Source organism: Lygodium microphyllum, chromosome 8 (assembly GCF_053477565.2).
Source record: "Lygodium microphyllum isolate KBCC chromosome 8, Lygodium_microphyllum_v1.1.10, whole genome shotgun sequence".
Taxonomy (NCBI): domain Eukaryota; kingdom Viridiplantae; phylum Streptophyta; class Polypodiopsida; order Schizaeales; family Lygodiaceae; genus Lygodium; species Lygodium microphyllum.
Window position 1 is genome coordinate 40,409,739 of NC_141142.1, and position 20,990 is coordinate 40,430,728.

The 20,990-nt window shown below is 44.8% G+C and overlaps 1 protein-coding gene across 1 annotated transcript in view; it reads left to right on the forward strand.

The window, feature by feature from the left end:
* The first annotated feature begins 499 nt into the window (after positions 1–499).
* The window catches only part of LOC148032191 (uncharacterized), a 76,372-nt gene continuing 55,881 nt past the window's right edge, over positions 500–20,990 (forward strand). Inside the window, exons 1-5 of the mRNA XM_087682823.1 lie at positions 500–620; positions 13,783–13,891; positions 14,062–14,124; positions 14,332–14,412; positions 14,501–14,607. Coding sequence (XP_087538949.1) covers positions 14,393–14,412; positions 14,501–14,607 — 127 coding nt within the window. The 5' untranslated portion in view covers positions 500–620; positions 13,783–13,891; positions 14,062–14,124; positions 14,332–14,392. The remainder of the gene's footprint in view (positions 621–13,782; positions 13,892–14,061; positions 14,125–14,331; positions 14,413–14,500; positions 14,608–20,990) is intronic.

Genomic DNA, 20,990 nt, shown 5'->3' on the forward strand with positions numbered 1-20,990 from the left:
TATGTTACCAGGCCTGGAAGAACCTGCTGACAGCTGGTTGTGCAGCATGTTTCTGTTGAGTAGAAAGACAGAAGTAAAATCACATTTGCATGCTGATAGAAATATGGACTACTGTGTTTGGGTTTTGCACAACAGTTAGGGCTCTAGTTGTTTACTGTTACCGGACAGAATTTTATAATAAAAAAGATTTCTATGCCAAAACACAGCTTCATCTAGATAGTATGTCTCGCTGGAGATTGGTAGTGCAACAAGAGAAAGTGTGGAGATTAAATAGTATTTGTGATGTTTCTAGATACCCAGAAACATGCTTGGAAATTTGGATGTGAGCAGGGTGCAGAATTTTGTGATAGTTGAAGGTGTTGTGAAGAGTTAAACAATAATTTCTATGTTGTTGAGTGATGCTGCATAATGGTCAATTATAGGTGAAATTTACAGCTCACATCTCTGGTCTGCTAATCTGTTCTTCTAGAAAATATATTGTCATTAGATTCTATATCAATACTGGTTTTTTGTTTGTGGACTTCCCCAGGTGCGCCGAAACTTTTGGGAGTGGGTCATAAATGGTGATGCAAGTCTGTTCTTCACATACATTTCATCTTTCAAAAATCTTTTTAAACTCTGTAAGTTTCAACAAAGTCTCATGGTCATGTGCATGAGTTACAGATGAAGTCTTTTTTGGCACAAAAAGGGGATGGGAGGGGGTTGGGGAGCAAGTTGCACAGCAAAGGAGTAGGGGAGGGTGACAGAGGGTCAGAAGCAGGGAGGAGAGTTTTGCAACAGGGTGGGCGAGCATAGGTAGGATGGGAGGGTTGGTTGGTTAATGCCTACAGAAGACAATGAATTCTATAAATCAGAATGTGACTATAATCAATGGAATATCATAATATCCTTTGTAATACAACTGACAACAAAGCTGAAAGCTCAAACTGAGACTATAGAGCCTCAGTGTATAACAAGGTGAAAGGTACATTAGAGAATACATAATTGCCATAAATTGTGACCTTGTAAATTGCCAGGATCATTACACCCTTGACCTTATCGTAGAAACCATGAGAGTGATGTCATGGCAAATGCATATAATTATAATAGCAAAGTAAAACATCTCTCAGGGTGGTTTTGATTGGATGGGGTAAAGAAGTTAAGGTGGAATGCAGATCCACCAAGGGGATGCCATTGTGCAACATGAAGGACATTCTAAAGAGCTTTCAGCATAGCTAAAGCTACATGAAAAATATACAAAGTCTCTCAAGGTGATTTGGAAGGCTGGGGGAAGAAGCCAAGTTTTGATAATGACACATGAGTCAATCTGAACCTACTCCCAACACCCTTTGAATGAATGGATGATGGGAGTCTAGATCTTTGCCAAGTTGGAGTCATGCTACTGAAGACCAACTAGCAGTAAAGCTCCCAACAAGCTCTCAAATCTCCTAGGGAGGATGCTATCGAATCTAGAACCTGTTTGCTGGGCAAAAGCCTCTAACCTGAACATTGCGTAAGAACCAATGTCATTGATAAGAAAAACTGCCATGCATCATAGTAGCAATGGAATAGGAACGGGAACGCAGGGTCCTAAGGGAACAGGAACAAAGCCTCAAGGGAAACGGGAACGTAAGGGGAACAACCTGTACTATATACATGATTTATATATCTCAAACTATTCATTTATATATTTCATAAAAGCTCTTTGAAAAACACATGTATAATTTGCAAAACATGGCAGTCTTTTTCATAGATGAAAGGATGGTTAAATTGAGATGGCACATAACTTATAAGATTCAAAATAGATGATAATCTAGGATTATGCTACATAGAAGAGTCAAGAAGCATCAACTAATAAGTGTAGCTAACAAAATATGGCAGCTTGGAATTTGAAAGTCTCTCAAAGTAACCATTGGATCATACATGGCTGCCACTAGCAGCAAGACTATCCAAAAGACTTATCATCTGCATTATCTGAGAGAGCCATATCATCATCAAAATCAGCATTTGCAAGTTCCAAAGCATCTTGATCATCAGCCATATGTGTAGACATAGGTGTCTCCCCATCCTCATCATCAAAGGACTCTTCTTCATCAAGAGCTGTAAACTTTTCTGCCTTGAGGGAAGCCAAAATCTGCAAGCAAGCGCAAGTTTGCACTGACAAATATCAAGTCATTCACTTGTTTTGTCTCAAATCTATTCCGCTTTTTAGATGCAACATGCCCAAGTACACTCCATAGTTGCTCAATGGAAGAGGAGCTGGCACCTTGAGACAAAATCTGCATTGCCAATGTTTGAATCTCAAGTGTATGTGCCCCATAATCTTCCCATCACAAGGCAACCCCAATCTTAAGCCGATCTATTTGTGCATTAATTGACCCAAACCTTCCTAACTTGTTTCTATAAAAACCAAGCTGATCTTTCACCAATAGTATCAATGGGAATCAATCTAGAAAGCACTATGTCCCAACCTTGCATTAGTTTATCATCCTTCTCTTGTTCACACCCTCGGAACTCTGGATCTAATACATATGTTGCTTCATGCATAGATAAGTGATAAGCATTTCATCTTGCCTCACATAAATCTGGGACTTCTTGATACTTTGCATCATCCAAACCAAGGTGTGCTAGCTTCCCAATCATGCGAGCTGCCTCCTCATAGACCTTTCCAATGCATGGCTCTCATCCATCTGCAATTCACATCAAGCGTATGATTGCCTTCATGACAATGAACTCCAAGAGTTGGATTGGGATCGCCTGCTTGTATTTGCAAACACACTGTTGGATGATTATGTTCACCAAAATCTTTCACGTGCTTTTGATAAGGTTGAGGAGGATGTCATGGATACTAATGTAGACACCAAGGCAGTGCTGTGTTCATTTTCTGGCTTTTATGAGAAGGGTGTCATCTCGCTTTTTCATGGGCAAAATTCCGACACTTGCTAAAATCCATCAATGGCTGCCCTCAGGCAGACTATGTTGACGACATCTTTGTTGGCCATACAGACTTTTATGAAGTGATGCTGCATTCTCCTCAGATGTGGGATGCTCTATTGACAAAGTTGCCTTTGTCCTTTGAACGTCACTTGGTTCATGTTGTGCCTTGGAAGCCTCTAGTGGATTTCCAATGTCTGTATCAGTGTGAATGTCCCATCTGGGTGCAAGTTGAAGGCTGCCCAATGGTATATTAGCCTTTGTCGAAGGATGCCATGGCTGCCATTTGCACTTGTTGGTGTCACCTACTTTGCATGCTGCATAACGGAATCAATTATGTATGTTGTGGGACACCACCTGCATGAGGCCTAATTGGCTCCCTGTACACTGCTCTGGCACGTGTCCACTTCTTTTTTGGCTCAAATGGGGAACCTAGCAGGCCATTGCTTTTCTTGTGGATAGTTCTATGTCCGAGTGTCCTAATAAAGTGGATAGAAATGATGGCCCTATGGTGCATGCATACATGTAAGATGAGGAGCCGAAGGATGGCAAAAACCCCTCAAGAGAGGGCCTTGGATAAGCATAAGCAACCCATGCACTCATGTGACCAATCAGCACCTGCATGGACAGAGGTTCAATTCAAAAAAAGTAAAATGAGTGACGGCTTGCGCATAAAAGTGTCTGTCTGCTTTATTACAGATCTGCACACCTTTGTGTGTGTGTGGGGGGGCATGTACGCGTGTGAAGGACTGCAGTCAATCTGGAGTCTCTGCCTGGCTGTGTGCAGGAGTGCAGCAGGTAAAAAAGAAACTCTGCCTGAGAGCTTTGCCATGGCTCTCTGCACTGTTGTCTGAACCCTGCACCTGTCCATGTAAAGGTTGAAGAGTGCCTGAAGCTTGCACTTGTTAGTGTGAAATCTGGAAGACAGATTGTGGCTGTTTGAAGACAGCTGTACTGCCAACAGGTTCTCTGTGTGACCTACGCATGGTCATCAGGGCTAAGACATGGCAAACGGTAATACCTAACGGTTCAAACTCTAACCAGCAGGGTAGAGACCCTCATTCTGCATAGTTTCTCCCCCCCCGCGCACCCCCCTCCCCCCAAAAAAAAATCAGGATGTGCCAGAGTAGAACCCTCTGTGCAGGCCAGAGCTTCCTCCAAAGCATGCTTGGGATGCTTGCCAGCTGGCTGATTATCAGAACAGGGTACCATCTCTTCCGTGCATGGAATCATTTCTTCTTCTTCATCAGCCTCGGAGTCCGGACCAAGGCTGCCACAGTTTGATCGATGAACACAATATCTTGACCAGCAATTTTGCTATTGTCTCTTTGTCTCTCTCTCTGTCCCTGTCTCTGACTAGAGGGATTGCAATGCCATCTAGATGCTTTGCACATCTTTTGTAGAGACAAAGACCTCATAGTGAACCTTGGGAAGACCAAAACCATGGTTTTCAATACTTCAGCAGCATGGGTGACTAGATCTATGTACCAGTTCACATTTGGGGGAGACATACTGGAGCATGTGAGGGAATATGTCTATTTGGGAGTCACCTTCTCTGGCCCACGTTTTTTGTTGAGAGGGGCATTAGAGGCACGTCTGGCACGTGGATACGCAGCACTAGGGGCACTTGAGAGTCAATGTGCCCACATATAGTTCCAGGAGCCCCGCACCAAACTCTGGTTGTTTGACACCCTAGTCACACCTACATTACTATATGGAGCAGAGGTATGGGGTTGCAGCTTGTACCACAAGTGTCTTAGCCCACTCACTGATCAGATTGGAGTAGAGAGGGATTATTATGATGGTTGGGATAGCATGGAAATGCCATTGATCATGATGATAGCACGCATGATTAGGAGTAAGCGCTCCACCCCACATCCCATTGTCAGAGCAGAGCTAGGGGCAACACCTATAGTTACGGAGGCACTCCTCAGGGCAGTGACCTTTTGGCACAGACTATGGGAACTTCCACGCCATAGATACTCTAGATTGGCACTAACCTCATCTAGACAACTAGCAGCAGGAGGTGAGAAGAACTGTTGGTTTTCATAGATGGCTATTTGGATGAGCCTATATGGTTTGGATATTGACCGTCTTCCACCTTTGGATTATAGCCTTGACTGCCCTACACTTTCTCTCAACCGATCAGAGCTGAACCAGGTGATCAGAGCTGATATCTTGAGGATTGAGACAACAAGGACATGGATCCATCCACCACTCCCTCTAGGATTGAGGATGGAGTTCTATAGGAGTCATTTATTGTGTCTCTCTGATGATGGTTTCACTATTCGGCTAGCATATATGGACACCCATCTCTCCCATAGCGTACGGGTTGCTATCGGACAGATTCACACCTCCTCACATAGGTTCAGATGGAGACAAGCAGATGTACAAATACCCTAGCAGAAGATAGGACTTGCCAGCTTTGTGGTCGAGAACCTCAAATGGAGGAGCACTACATATGCAGATGCACAATATACTATGACATACGAGGACGGTACCATTGCCTCTTCCGTGATGGATTTGGACCTCTTCATTGTGTCATGGAGTACGAGGACCAAAGATGCCTAGGTCTTTTCCTCCTGGAATCTTGAGAGGCACCGAGCTGCACTACTACAAGACAGGAGGGCAGCTCATCCAGAAGGACACACACAGAGAGCAGTGACAGACTTCTTCCACAGAGCCGACCCTACTAACACTACCAGCCTAGCAGAGATAGAGCCACCTCGCTAGACACCTTACAGGCCATGCCGTGGAGTCACATTGGATAGAGCCATTTCCCTTCATCGAGCATGACGACCCCGTCTACCAGGACTACGTTCGAGAAGGCCACACCATAGTCGGATCAGTGCCATTGTCACGAGACACCGAAGACTCACCACCAGGCATATCAGTGAAGCAGCTAGGGACTGCATCATAGCTGAGATCATGTGCAGATCTCGAGATCAACTACAGCCCATAGTCTTCACCACACTTTTGTACATGGCTCTATCAGATTTGGTTCTCCTTTCCTTTCCTTTTCTTTTCTATCAATGGAACAACACTACACATGGTTCAACCCTAGTATAGCCCAAGCGTATAGTTATTTTTAGTATTGTTTCATAGGCCACCCACTTATTTGTAATGTTATCTTTACCTTACGGATGAGATGACATTAGACATGGATGTACTCTGGGTTTTGTCTCATAGGCCACATTGGCCTTATGTAGACGTTAATATATCTTTCTTTCTTTCTTTCTATCTGCTGTGGCACAGGTCTGTCTGCTGTATTATAGATCTGCACACCTCTCTCTCCCTTTTTTTTGGTGAAGATAATTGAATTAAGTAGCAATATTTACATCAGACCATCAGTCAGCTAAGAAAAAATAGACACAAATGAAAAGCTACCAAGACTCTAACACACAAATATCACACAGAAAGGATAGCTGGTGTGGAGCAAACAATATCCAGCCAGGAAGCAACAATGTTAGGAAGAACCAAATCAGCTGAAACCATAGAGGAGATCTGCCGTAACACTAAACTGCGAACCACATGACCATGGATGCCTGAGACTGAATAAAAAATAAACGCTTCCGAGTACGCCAAATATGCCATAGAGCTGTCTATCCAAGGAAATGGAAGAGGTAGGAATAATCCGAATGCAAAGTAGACATAGAGGTCATTCTTCCCATAATCCACGAATGAGCTCATATCCGTTATTGAGTTGTCGAGGACCACACACGAGAAACAAAACTCCAAATCTGTCTAGCAACAGGGCAAGAGACAAACAGATGAAGCAATGTCTCATGACATGTAGTGCAAAATACATAGTGACTAGCGGAGTTCTTGCGAGCACCCAAGACATTCCCAATTGGAAGACCCCCAATAAGCAACCTCCATGGGAACACTTTACCCTGATAAAGAATCTTTGACTTCCAGAGTTGGATAAATCTTTCTTGCCACTTCCTTTTGTTGTCCCGAATATGCCATAATGTATTATCCTTTCCAGTGACCCATCTCTTGGCCTCAACCATTTGATGATATATCTGATTAGCTGACCTTTTCTCGAAATCATCAGGAAGCACAAACATCCAACCTCGCTAGGGAGAGGATGGCTATAAAGCAAGCACAGGAGAGAATCTCACAAGTACATCGTGTATAGACAACCAAATGTCATGATATCCTCGAGGCACCCGAAAGTGCTGCTGAATATGCAAGAAAGAATATAGACGGAGCTACCCAGGAATGACACCATCATGGACTGTTTGCAACCCCAAACGAGCCATCCAATTAAACTTGTCTCGTTGCAAATCTTTATTAGGCCAATCCAATAACCTGGAGGTAGCCAACACTTTTCCTTGCAGCGAATTTTCCTCCTTACGAGAATCAAGAGGGTGCTAAACTGCAAAACGTAACATCTCCTAGCAGGATGCAATCAAATGAAAGAGGAGAAAAGACTGGGAGACCTTAATAGGCCTCGTAGAATTAAGTAGATGCGACCAAGATGTTTGAATAGCCGTGCTACCATGGAAGATGCCAGTCTTTTCGATGAAAATTTTTGCAATATTTGACCAAGGATGACTCCCTATATATAATGCCTACAAAATTGCTAGTCTCAAAGCAGCCATATGCAAATTAACATCCAATAAAGCTGCTCCCCCCATCCTTTTAGGAGTAGTCACATGTTGCCACGAAATCCACACGTAGCCCAAACGATTGCCTTTCTTTTTCCACAACATGAATTGGATAGGCTAAGCCAGTTCCAAAAGAGACTTCTTAGTCCAAGGAAGCAATGGCAGAAAAAACGAGATCATACTGATCATGATGCATTGACCAACTTTAAGTCTCACATGAAGAGGCCAGCCTTGAGATTTCCAGTACATGAACCGATCATGAATATGGGATGACATCCGATTAAGCAAGGCATAGGAAGCTACATCCACATCAATAGGATAACCCAAGTGTCGGGTTATATCTCCTTTAGAAATCATAACTCCATGCCAACCGAAAGCCTGCAAATCATTCTCCGTACAAGAAAGCAGTGTAGATTTTTAAGCATGAATATGAAGTCTCGATGCTAAAACAAAAAGATTCCACACAACCAATGCCCAATTAACATTAGTGTGATCAGCCTTAAGAAACACGAAGGAATCATTAGCCAAAGTTTTATCCAAAAGTTGGGCATCACTAGGAAGAGACAAACCAACTATCTCTCCTTGATTAGTCGACTTATCCAACAATGAGAGCATCAGGTGAGTAACCAAAGCAAATAGCAAAGGGCTGAGAGGGCAGCCTTGCCTAAGAGACCGAGACAAGGCAATTTCAGTTGTGATCCCTCCATCAAGTGTAATTTGAGCCATAACACCCTGACTGATGGTATCAATAAGAGAAATCATGCGAGGACCAAAGCCCATGGTGGATATTAGCTACCACAAGAATGACCAATTGACATGATCAAATGCCTTTTCAGGATCAAGCTAAAGCATAACAACCTACTTTCCTGAGGCTTTGGCATAGTCAATCCTCAGTTGAACATTCAAAATGTTGCGCATTATATTCCGACCTTTAATGAAACCATACTGCCGTGGATGTTGGCAATGATTTTAGAGAAGATTTTATACAAAGAACCCATAATAGAAATGGGTCTCCATTGTTGCAAAGACGTCAGAGAGGGAACCTTAGGCAATAGCCGAATGATAACAATCTTTCAATTAGAAGGCATCCTACCAGAATTCCACACTTGCTGACACAGGCTAGTTAATGGGTTCTTAAGCTAATCAACATGTGCTGAAAACAGCTCATTAGGAAGCCCATCCGAGCTAGGGTTTTTCCTTCATGCTAAATGGGATAGCACATCCTCCACTTTATCCTCTGAGATATCAACCTCCATCAAATCAACCCATTTAGGCTTAACGTGATTACTAACCAAATCACAAATGTATCGACGAGCAAAGTGAACAACATTAGAAAGAATCTCTTGTAGACCCAACAAAGATTTGTAAAAGTCAATGCACATTTGAATGATGGAAGTAGGATCAGTCACCATAACACCTTGCTCATCCAACACACGCACAATATTTTCTTGAGCATATTTCTGGCATAAACGAGCAAAAAACTGATGAGATTGACAGTTATTATCATGCAAAGCTTCCACTTGGGCCAGCAATTTGTATTTTGCATATTCTTTCTCTTGAAGAGATTGAACTCTACATTTCAACCATTCAATGCATGTGAGCAAGTCATCAGTACTATCCCTTGACTAATACAGAGACAACTAGTAGGCCAACAAAGATTGCACATGCTGCAATTCAGCTCGTAAAGAGGAAGTATGCTGAATACATACTATCGGGACAACGCTCTTGCATTATCCCTAAAAACAGCTCATGCTTCCATCCCTCCAGATAGGACCCTCGAGCTAAAAAAGGCAATCAATTGCTGAATACATTCCAAAAATTGATTTTGCAGCAGAAAATATTAGTTGAAACATAGAGGCAAATGAACAAGGAGAGCCTTAAAGGCATGAACAGGCCTCTGGGTCAAATCCAAAACCAAAGGATAGTGATTTGGCAAGATATGTTGTCACTCCATCCACATATCAATAATTGCAAGAAGAAAAGACAAATGTAGATCCTACCACGTTTGGCCCAAGTGTTTGGATGGTGAAGTGAACGATAAGTATATCCAGACTGTGAAGGATGCATCCAAGACCACATGTCCTGTTTCAAAGATACAATTGCCAAAGCATCCCAAGCCTACCACTTAGGACCATCCATGACCGAGTGCAGTGAAGTCACCTGATCCGCAGATACACATGTATTAAAATCACCCATAACAAACCCTTGACGAGCCATGGCAAGGCAGTGCAAGTCATCCCAAAGATGACGGCATTCTCGAGCATTAGAAGGAGCATATACGTCCACTAGCCATAAAACCTCTCCCTCATATAGGATTTCCAGAACAAGAAATCTCTTGTGAGGGTCTTGAGAAACCAAGGATGGTTGTAAAGACAATCTAAGGACCAACATAACTCCAGATTTATCTGGTACCCGACCACTAAAAACAACTGTATAATCCTTATATACACAAGAAGATCCAGCCAAAGCATGTTGTTTATGCTCCACAGCGCAAAAAACATCCCAATTTTCAGCTAACACAACTTTCCACAACCGATACTGCTTACTGCTCGAAGAAATGTCTTTAGCATTCCATAAAGCAAGTCTCATGATAAACCACAGAAGAAAAAACTACTAAATCACCACTTTCCCTTTCCCTTTTACATCAATAGCTTTAGCTACCTAAAATCTCGTCATCTCACTGCGGACCTCATCTACAAGATCCACCCTTTGCAAACTAGCAATTGAAGCACAAGAAGGGAATTGTTGTTGCTAGAAACGGAAAACATCCCGAGAAGGCACAAGCATCCCACACGCATCAAAGTGCAAAGTAAAATCAAAAGCCCTTTTATCATCCACACTAGCCACATGAACACGAGAAGATAAAGGTTTTATTTAAAATCCCTTACCTCTACTTTGAAAAGTCTGAGTAATAGGTTGTGAAGATGGGTGAGCAGGAGTCGAACGAGATTCCTATCTAGCATTACGTCTAACCACAGTGACCCCTTACCTCTACTTTGAAAAATCTGAGTAATAGGTTGTGAAGATGGGTGAGCAGGAGTTAAACGAGATTCCTATCTAGCATTATGTCTAACCACAGTGACCCAAGAATCATCATGAGGAGGCGAATTCCGACCAACCAAAAGCAATGCATGCTCAATGCCAACTGGCGGGACATCCTTCTTTCCATCATCATGTCCATGCAGGACAAGAGGCATAGGATCAACTTCTTGCTACTGAGCCATTTGCTGGGGATGATGCTCTTGTATATCCATGCCAGGATCCAAGGAACGCTACAATACCTCAGGACTTGTATCACATTCTAAAATAAAATGGCCCAATTGGCCACATCTAAAATAGTGTCCAGCAAATGTGCCCCATTTAAGCTCAAAAACCAACATTTGCAACCCATGGATCTCAAAAGAAATTTTGATTGGGCGAGGTCTCCCTGTGTCCCAAAGCATACAAGCCTTGTTCCTATTGTGGGAGGCACAACCGGGGCTCCACCAACACCTCACCAAGGGTTTTCAAAACCAAAGGAAGAAGTCGCCAAAGATGTGCAGGAAAATCAACCACCTCCACCCAAATTGGGCATGCTTGCGTAAGTACCACCTGAAACTCAACCATAGGCCTCCAAGGGACCATATGTACGAGCTGATCGTCCATGAACAAAGGAATACGTGTCATGATGTAAGCATGCACTTCCAGGGAACGAAAAAGGACCTCAAAAAATCCTCTTGGTCCATCATAAATCTCTTCAACGAGAGGAATCTATACTTGCCCTGAAACATCATCTTGGCTCGCGTCAACACTGACAAGCATTGACTGCAACCAAGCACAAATCCTAGTAATCAAAGAAGTCCTTCCCGTAAAGTAAAAGATGGCTGCTCTCTCATGGAAAGCAGCAATCTGTTGTAAAATCAGGTCAGTTCCCATGACAATAACCACTTGATTCCCTTCCGGTAAAGAGCTTGCTTTACCCTCATTAGCATGAACATAATCCGACATAAGATTGTTGGCAGCGGCAAGCATAAACTGAAGAGAGCCATTAGTCTGCGAGCATGAAGCATGAACATCTTGCTGAGGCAAATTCAGAGCATATAATACCGGTTCATCAACCGACATCTTACGACGTTTACCCATCTCATCCCCATCCATCAACTGCTCAGAATCCTCAGCCAACGAGTCACCATCCGATTCCACCAAGCCTTTATCATCCCCCTGCCCTATATGCTGGTCGAGGAAAGCCACATCAATACCATTTGACATCTGCATCTTTGCCATAACAGAAATCTCTCTCTCTCTCTCTCTCTCTCTCTCTCTCTCTCTCTCTCTCTTGCTGGACTCAATCTGTGCACGCGCGTCTCTCTCACTGCTGAGGGCACACAAACTGAAGCACAGATTTCTGTCTGCTGTGTCAGAGCCCTTCAGTTCTGAGAGCCCAAACTGAGAACAGCAGTACTGTTAAGGGCTGCGCAGGTCTGCCCTTAAAGTTCTCTGCAGGCCGACACACACCTCTCTGTCTCTCTCTGCAGGTTCTGTGCAACTGCAGATCCAGGTTATAGCATGGCTGCAGCAACACGACTGCAATCTGTCTCAGAAGAGCTGAGCCTGCATGCTGCAGTAAGCAGAGCCTCAGGCAGGCTGGCAACCAGGGCAGCTGAACCCCCTGTCCTGGACAACCAGGGAAAGTGGCCGTACCAGAAACCTCAGGTCACGAGCAGATTCACCATCACCATTCTCTCTCTTGCTATCATCTCTAGCACCTCTCTCTCTCTCTCTCTCTCTCTCTCTCTCTCTGCGTGATGGAGTCTCTGCCCAGCTGTGTGCAGGACTGCAGCAGGTAAAAAACAAACTGTGCCTCAGAGCTTTGCCATGGCTGTCTGTACTGTGGTCTGAACCCTGTATCTTCCATATAAAGGCTGAACACTGCCTGAAGGTTGCACTTGTTAGTGTGAAATCCGGAAGACAAATTGTGCCTGTTTGAAGACAGCTGTACTGCTGACAGGTTGTCTGTGTGACCTGCACATGTGTATCAGGGTAAGACACAGCAAACTGTAATGCCTAATGTTTGAAGCCCTAATCATCAGGTTAGAGAACCCTAATGAACAGAGATGCCTTGTTTGTGCCGATGAGGAGGGGCTACTATCTGTGCTCTAATCCTACTGATCCAAATTCTCCTGTCCAAATTGGTTGTGTTGCCGAAGAAGGCCACATCGCATGGTTTATCCTTGCAATGGGTTCCTCAAAACCCACTTTCCGAGATCCCACTGTAACATTTGAAGGGGTCTTTTTTGCTGAGCCTAGTGTCTCTATCTGTCTATCAAGCGCACCTTGTGAGATCTATTTGGTCCAAGTCTTGTCTCTAACAATAATCCTCCATTGTGAAAGAGAAATCATTTGTCTCTGCTAGTTGCGAAGGAGGATTTCCTCTTTAGAGAAGAGACCAATTGGGGTCTTAGAAGTGCTTGTATATGTACTCATTCAGGAGGGATTCCCTCTATCGGAGTCTCTATTATAACTCTTGCACCTCTGAGGACTTGTAGTCTTTGCCTTTGGATCTCATGCTGCAGCTCTTGAACTGAAGGCTAATCTCCCAGCAAGAAAGCGACATGCATGGAGAACCTCCCTGATGATAGATAAGTGCTTTGCCCAAGAGTGTGACCCAACTCTAATTGAAAATAGTGATTGAAGTTATATGCTTGCTCCTCTTCTCTTTAACTGTTGTCATTGGTAGCTGTTGAAGGCAGCATGTAGATGTGATAGACTGAAGCTCCATAGTAAAAGATTCTTCCATGGCTCCTCACCTGGAAGGAGACCCTTGACAGTGAGCTTAACCAATAAGGCTCTAGTCTAACTGTATGTCTCCATGATCTCCAAGCCTTCTCCAGGTCTACAAATTGGCATCCCAAGCCACCTGCCCTTGCTAGGCTCCCATCTCCTCATGAAATGCATGACCTAGAGAATGCCAAATAGGAAGTGATAGAAGGAAGCCAGTGTTAAATATGTGATTCCACTGATCTTTGTTGTGTAATTATGGATGAAGTTACAATCGCATTTTGTTCTCTGCTTTTGTTTAATACTCACTAGATATCAATTATGTGAAAATATAACAGCTAAGAGCTAGAGAATACATCAAACTCTTTCAGTTCATAATGTCATGGGACCTTAGGGGTTGATAACTGTGCACGTGTGTCTTCTAGGCTAGTGTTTCGAGCAGTCTCTGTTCATTGTATGTCTGTTTTAGTAAATTTGATGGTATCTCATGGTTCTTCAGGTCTAGTGAAGCTACCACTAGGAAATCCTTCAAAGGATGGTGTCTTGCCCTGCTCAAAACTTGGGGACTTGCTGGAGTCTCTGCCACTACTGCAACATCTTGACATAAGGTGATTCCTCTTCAAACTTGAGTGAGCATGGTGAATAGTATATCATGTCTTGAAGTTTCTTATTACTATCAAATTGTGCATATGATAATTTTATACAGTTCACCAAAAGTGTTGATCCCTTTGTGAAAGGGAAATGTTTCCAAAGACTTTGTTGGTTTTATCATGTGTAGTGAAGCTGGCATACAAGCAGAAGGAGCAGCCTGTCTAAGCATTGGCCTTGCACGACATAAAGGGTAGGCCTATTCAATGTATTATGACTATCTACAGTGTTTTATCTCCCACATAAGAAAGGTTTTGAGTCATAAAAGTGAAGAAGTTTTCACTGCTGCAATTTTCTGTAATTGGATAGTAGTTTGGAAATTAAAAAGGTCTGTATTGATTTACATTCATGTTTTGGAATCATAATGGTCTATATCTCCTACGCTTTTGTTTTTCCAAAGAATTCAGGTTCTACATCTTGCTAACAACAACATAGGCACACAAGGCTTTGCTGCCATTGCTATGGCTCTTCCTTTCGCCAGGTTGTTAAAAGATTCTCTCTCAAGTACTTCTGGGAACTTTTGCTGCAAAGTGATCACTATCCCGTTTGTAACATATCGGAGGATACAGGACACTTAAGGTCCTGGATGTTCGTGAAAATTGCATAGGAGCATGGGTTCCTCTAACAATGGTTGAAGCTCTGCAAGAAGGAAATATTTCAGAGTTACTCCTTGAAGGTATTCTTTGTTTGTTCCTTGCACAAATGATTCATTTGTAATTCATTGCATGAGGAAGGAAAACAAAGAAGAAACTTAGCATCTAGATGGTGTGAGACACTATGCCACTATCTTGGTTGAAGGTTGCATGCAGTAAGTTATCATGATTTACTCGAGAAGAATGATATTTCATGAGGTGCTCTTAATACAATATTTCTCAGTCATACAAAATATGTGACCCTTTGAAAGAAACCCTCCTGGGATAGCGACTTCATTATCTTTCTCCATGTTCAATATGGCGTGCTGGATCATAGTGTTGACTGTCTAGGGATGTGAGTAATACAGGCAGTCACTGTAAACTGCATTAACACGTTCATTTAAAAAAAAAAAAAAAGCACAAACGGATATTAAGCCAATAATTAAAGGAATTTGTTTGGATGAATAATTAATATTATTTGTACAAATAAGATTTGAACAGTTGTTCCTATGAAAATAGTGGGTATAGAAAAAGTGCAACATAGACATGAAACATCTTTATATGTATCACTTTTTATTTGTTCTCAATTTGAGAGAGGAAAAGAATAAAAGAGATCAAGGTATGTAAATATATGCAAAAGGCCATAAAGGCCTATGATATGCTTAAAATATGAGATGCATATCAAATGAAAAGTACAAATATCAACAAAAAGTCAAATAAAATGAATTATTTGGTCTTTGCATGTGTATGTGTGTGTGTGCACACACACACACACAGAAATGAAATGAAATGATATATTAACATCTACGAAGGCCAAAATGACCTATGAGACCATGAGTTACAATCATGTGTATAATGGTATAACTGTCTGGGCAAAATATGTAGCACAAAGAAAAATAAGAAAGGAAACTAACTATGGCTATGTGTAAAACATAGAGCTCTATCTAGTTACAATGAGCTCGAGATGGTACAATCTCATGTGGGTATGGAGGGCCTAGCTCTAGCCCGAGCAATAATCCCCTGTATCTGCCTATGAAGGTGTCATCGGTGTCTATGTCGAGGCCTAGGACATATGGATTGGCTAAGCTGAACGGCCCGATCAATCAGTTTCCTTGTTTGTGTGTGTACTGTAGCAATGAGAGAGTCTCTCAAGTGGACCGGGTTGTAAGTGTACTGAAGTCTCTTGAGTCTCCTTTGCAAAGAAGTCTGTGAGCTGCCTCTGTAAAGGGCCTCGGTGTCCTGGAGCATATGTACTCCTGAGGTGTATGTCACGAAGCTGTCATATCTCAAGGAGAAAGAGGCCAAGACATTGCTGATCGGTAAAATCCATGACTCGGTGCCCTAGAGCATATGTAATCTTGAGGTGCATGTCACGAAGCCGTGATATCTCAAGGAGAAAGAGGCTAAGACATTGCTGATCGGTAAAATCCATGACTCTGGATAGTGGTCCAAATCCGTCTCTAAAGAGACAGTGGAAACGGCCACGGATCTCATAATACTCTGGGCAATGGCAAATATAATACTCCTTTGTCTCTGGCTCTAACTGACATATCTGGCATATGCGCTCCTCTGGTGGGATGGATCTATATCTGCCAGTCTCAATCTCTAGCTGATGTGAGGAGGTGCACAACTGAGAGAGAGAGAGAGAGAGAGAGAGAGAGAGAGAGAGAGAGTTGCAGAGATGCCAGTGTGCTGGTTCCTGACCTTGCTGACTTGATCCCTGCCCTGCTTATGCACACCTTTGCCTGCATGTTCCTGCCCGCCACTTCCTTGCACAACCACCTGCTGCCCTGTGCCTGCTTTGTGCAGCAGCAGGCATTGTCTAAGACAAACACAAAGAGAGAAAGCACACAAACTGAAAACAAGGCATTGCCGTCTCTGCAATCCGTACCTGCAGCTCTGCATCCTCACCTGCCGGCCCCTGCAGTGCATGCTTGCCTGCTGTGTATCCTGAAGCCCCTGCAGCACACAGGAACTGGTACACACACACACACACACAGAGTGCTGACTAAGCGCCTACTCCTGGCACCTGCTTTCTGAGCTGTACTTTCAGGGCCTGTGGGCCTGACCAAGAGCCTAGAGGGCGGCTGCAGCCCATCGCCCTGCCTGTTCTGTGCATTTGTCCACTCTACCCTGTCTGCAGCGTTTCTTGCCTGACAGGATTGTGTATCTTGCACCATGGAAGACCTGCATAATCTGCAGCTGACCCGTGAGACCACAAGGCAATGAACTGAAAGAGACAGCAAAGAGAAATAAGAAGGAGAATAAGCAAACATGGCTGGCCCTGATACTATGTTGATGGACCGAATAGAGGCTACCCTTGCTCCGGATCTTATGGCCGACGATGAAGAGGAAATGGTTCCTTGTATGGACGAAATAATACCCCTTTTGGATAATCAGCCAGTAGGCAAACATCCTAAACATGCCTTGGAAGAAGCTATGGATTCATGGCAGCTTCCATGCCGGTGCATACTCCCATCCACACTTATGTGTAAGCAGCCAATGTCTTTGAGGAATGCCAAGGGTTGGATTGAGAGCACTTGCTTGAATTTGTGAACACTTTGTCGGGTGATGATATCCACCAAAATCTTTTTAGTGCCTCGGAGAAGGTTGAGGAAGATGTCGTGGATTCTAATGTGGATACTAAGGCTGTACTCAGATAGTGTCTTGAATGCAGAGCTGAAAACATTAGCACCAGTCTTGGAGGAAGCCATGAAGGATTTATGGGACGAAGAGAATAAACGCTCAAATGGCATACAACGGCGATACAGCCTAGAACCTTAAAACGATCAAAACCTCATACTATCACTAACAACCTTACTTCGCTCCGTTTGAAATGTTTTAAACTCCTCTAATGCCAAACATAGAGTGCGGCAACGGAAACGGGCAAAGACGAGAACAAACATAGAATACTCAGAGATCTTGATCAAGTGTGAGCAATATCACCATATATTAGCAAACTTGCTTGAAAACAAAGCTTGATACAAGGCTATTGAGAGAGTATACACAGCTTGAGATGTTCTGGATGCATGTTCTCAATTGAGACATAAGGGGAGTTTATATAGGATTGTGGAGAGTGAAAATAATCATTGTTCTTGAGTGGAGTGTTAGTGCGTGCCATCTGGTGCATGTGGAAAAAGCAGTTAGTGTGCATGGATTACTTGTACAAAAAGTATTCAAAGTGGTTGGTGTGATAAAAGGTCTGCTACAGTATTTTGTACGCCAGGAATATGTTGAAAAGTGATGTCAAGAGCATCAATAAATAGGGACCACCGAAAAAGTCTTTTATTGCCGATTTCATTTGGAGCCTTTTTTGTCAGGTACCTTGGCACATGTTGTAAATTTGTCCAAATAGTAAAAGGGATAATTTCCAAAAAGATGCGAAAAACTTTGATTGCTTTAATCATGGCCAAGATCTCCCTTTGGTACGACATGTAATTTTGTTGTGTCTGGTTGAAGATACCCGAGGCATAGCGACAAATATACAATGCTGGTGGTGAAATGGAATTGTCTTCTTCACACAAATATGCACCCCATCCGGAATTTGAAGCATTCGTATAAAGGATGGGAGGAAGGCCAATAGGTAGTCGAAGGGGTGGAAGATGACAGATAAGATTCTTTATATTTTGTATAGCTAGGGTATGTATAGGTTTCCATTGGAACCGTTCTTTTTTGAGCAAGGGATATAAATCTTTCGAGTAGACCGCTAAATTAGGGGTTGCAAAGTTTAGCCAATTAAGGCACCCAAGAAGTTATTGTAAATGCTTAATGGTGGTCAACTCATCAAGTTGTTAAGAAGTAAACATAATAGATTTTTTGATGGTATGGAACCATCTTGCTATCCAATGTTGGATTGGCTCTTATCGACGCGCCACACCGCGCTGCTCCCCCCCCCCCTCCCCCCGCGCCATCGAACCAGCGCGTTCTTGCCACTATCCCGTGGCGCGTTGCTCTCCCGTTCAACTCCCCCCTCCCCTGTGGTGCTCCTACCCCTGTGGAGTGCTACTTCTGATCACCCCCCCTCCCCGGTGCTGCCACGCCTCTCCACCCCCACTTGTTGTCTCCCTTCTTCGCCTGGTCCCCCCTGCGTGATCACCCGCCTCCTTCGCTTGAATCCCCCTCCTCCTCCCCTATCTGATCCACCGCCTACTCCTCCACGCCAGCTCCTCCCCCTGCTTGATCCCCCGCCTCCTCCGCTTGACCCCCCTCTCTTCTCCGCCTGATCCCCCCGCCTCTTCTACCCTATGGCCCCAGCTCCATCCGGCAGACCCACCTCTTGCGCTATGCCCGTGGTGAGTCGGTGTTAAGTTGGGGGGGGGGGGTCCCAGCGCCTCCCCCACTATCAGAAAACAACATTTTCCCCCTCCTTGCCATCCCCCCCCTTTCTCCTCCCCTCCAATTGTTCCCTCCCTCTGTACCAACTCCCTCCCCTCCCCCCTGGTAGCACAACACCGTGATTGGTAGGTTCTCAGCAAGGACACGCAATGGAAACCTCTGGTTAGAAGCTGGTGCAATCTATGAGTGTCCCCTAATCAAACACCTTGTGCATCCTCCTCTCTAAGGAACAGCTCTTAGCCGTCCGTGCCATAGAGCTAGAGCTGAAAGAAACAATGATCTTTGGTCAGGTCGTAGGACACTCTCCATCTAGGGCTCGGCTTCGGAATTGACTTCACTCCACATTGCACATTGGCACAACGCAGATCGCAGAGGCAGTTCTCATGGGTCAAGGGATCTTCATGGTATGACTCACCTCGGCAGGCGCAGTCCGTGAGCTAGTGGATAGCTTACCCTATGCTTCCACGAAGGGAGTCATCTACATGGTTTCCTGGTACAATGGCTTCACTGTGGAGGCATTCGCGCTCCATAGCAGGTTTCTTAGACATCCAGTCACCCTACTCTTCCCTGGAGTGATAGTAGAGTATCGCTAGTTACTGGAGGACTTTGGACGGCTCTTCGGCACTGTCCTTCCCGCCTCCTTCGCAGATGCAGTGACGTCCGCAGGAGTACCAAAGATACGAGTGGCAGTGAAAGATACAAGGAATATACCATAGTTTCTGCAAATTGAGGCAGGTGGACACTCTTTTAGGTAGCAGGTTATTGTGATCAAGCAGTCGGGGTAGTGCCTACGTTGCCATGACTTTGGGCATCAGGTAGCAGATTGCACGTGCTTCGGAGACAAGATAGCTCCGCCACCAAGCCCACAGGTGGTCACTGACGGTTTTACACGGGTCCAGAGATGACAGAGAGGGAGACGGCAGGGGGAGCCACAATCAGCCCCTCAAACACAGCCATGGCAACAGGGAGCAGGAGGGTGAGCGTCGCCCCACCGGCAAAGCACCCCGCAGCCCCCCCTCTCCTTGTCCCACCCAAAAAGACCACAAGCCTCCACATCCACCCCCCCATGGAGGCATCGCAAGCTACCTCGCCCGAGGGCCCACAGCCCCAACATGCCCCCCCCCCCCCCCCCCTCCTCCCCACGGTTCCCCCCTTGACCCTAGCCCACAGTCCCCCCCCCCCCCCCGAGAGAGCCACCGGCCCCCCTCCCCCCCACATCTGCATCGTGCCTCCGACCACCCCACATTCGCTCGATCTTCCCCCTCCCCACCATCTCCCCCGCCAATCAATCCCCCTGATCTCCACCCAGTATAGGTGCCCCCCCCCCCCAAACACCAGTTGAGGAGTCCCATACACTGACATCCTCCACTCAACAGCAGCCTAGCCGCCCCCCTTCCCACATAGCCACCAGCTCATCTATCCCTATTGCCCATCACACTTTCCCAAGACAGGCGTAGGTGCTACCACAGGAGTTCTTTCGCAGTGGTTTGTGGTCCTACCTGAGAGTTGCAGAGTGCAGAGAGTTCCCACTACCTCTAGAGGTGGGGATCTTCGTGGTATGCAAGTCGAGGAGCGGCAAGGTCCATCTACTAGGACCACCGGATGGACCAAACTATGCTTTCTTACTTCAGAACTCTCATACAAGAGACTAGACGATGACACAGATAGAGAAGGAGGTGAAGAGTCAGGTGGCAGACCACATCTCCCAGTGGATAGGAGGATTATCCCAACAGAGGCCAGGTTGCATGATGGACATTAACTGGTGGGCTAGTGCAGAGGTCCCATATCTGAGCATTATCTTTCGAGCCCCTCCACAGTGGAGAGCACCAATGGATGTGATCGAGTGGCCCTTGGCACAGGCAGCCCGTTTCTACCAGTGTACAGAGTCATGCCTCTCAACCCAGTTGATACATGCCCTAGTGGTACCACCAGGAGCATCTATCATCCCCATGGTCCACCCAAGGGCCACCATGGGGGAATGGAGTTCACCGTCGAGACTTGCAGGAAAGCGTATCCGCATGTCCCATAGCTCTTCTTCTTTAGGAATGAAGGCGTATGCACCTCTATTGGCCCGAACCTCATCGCCTATGTA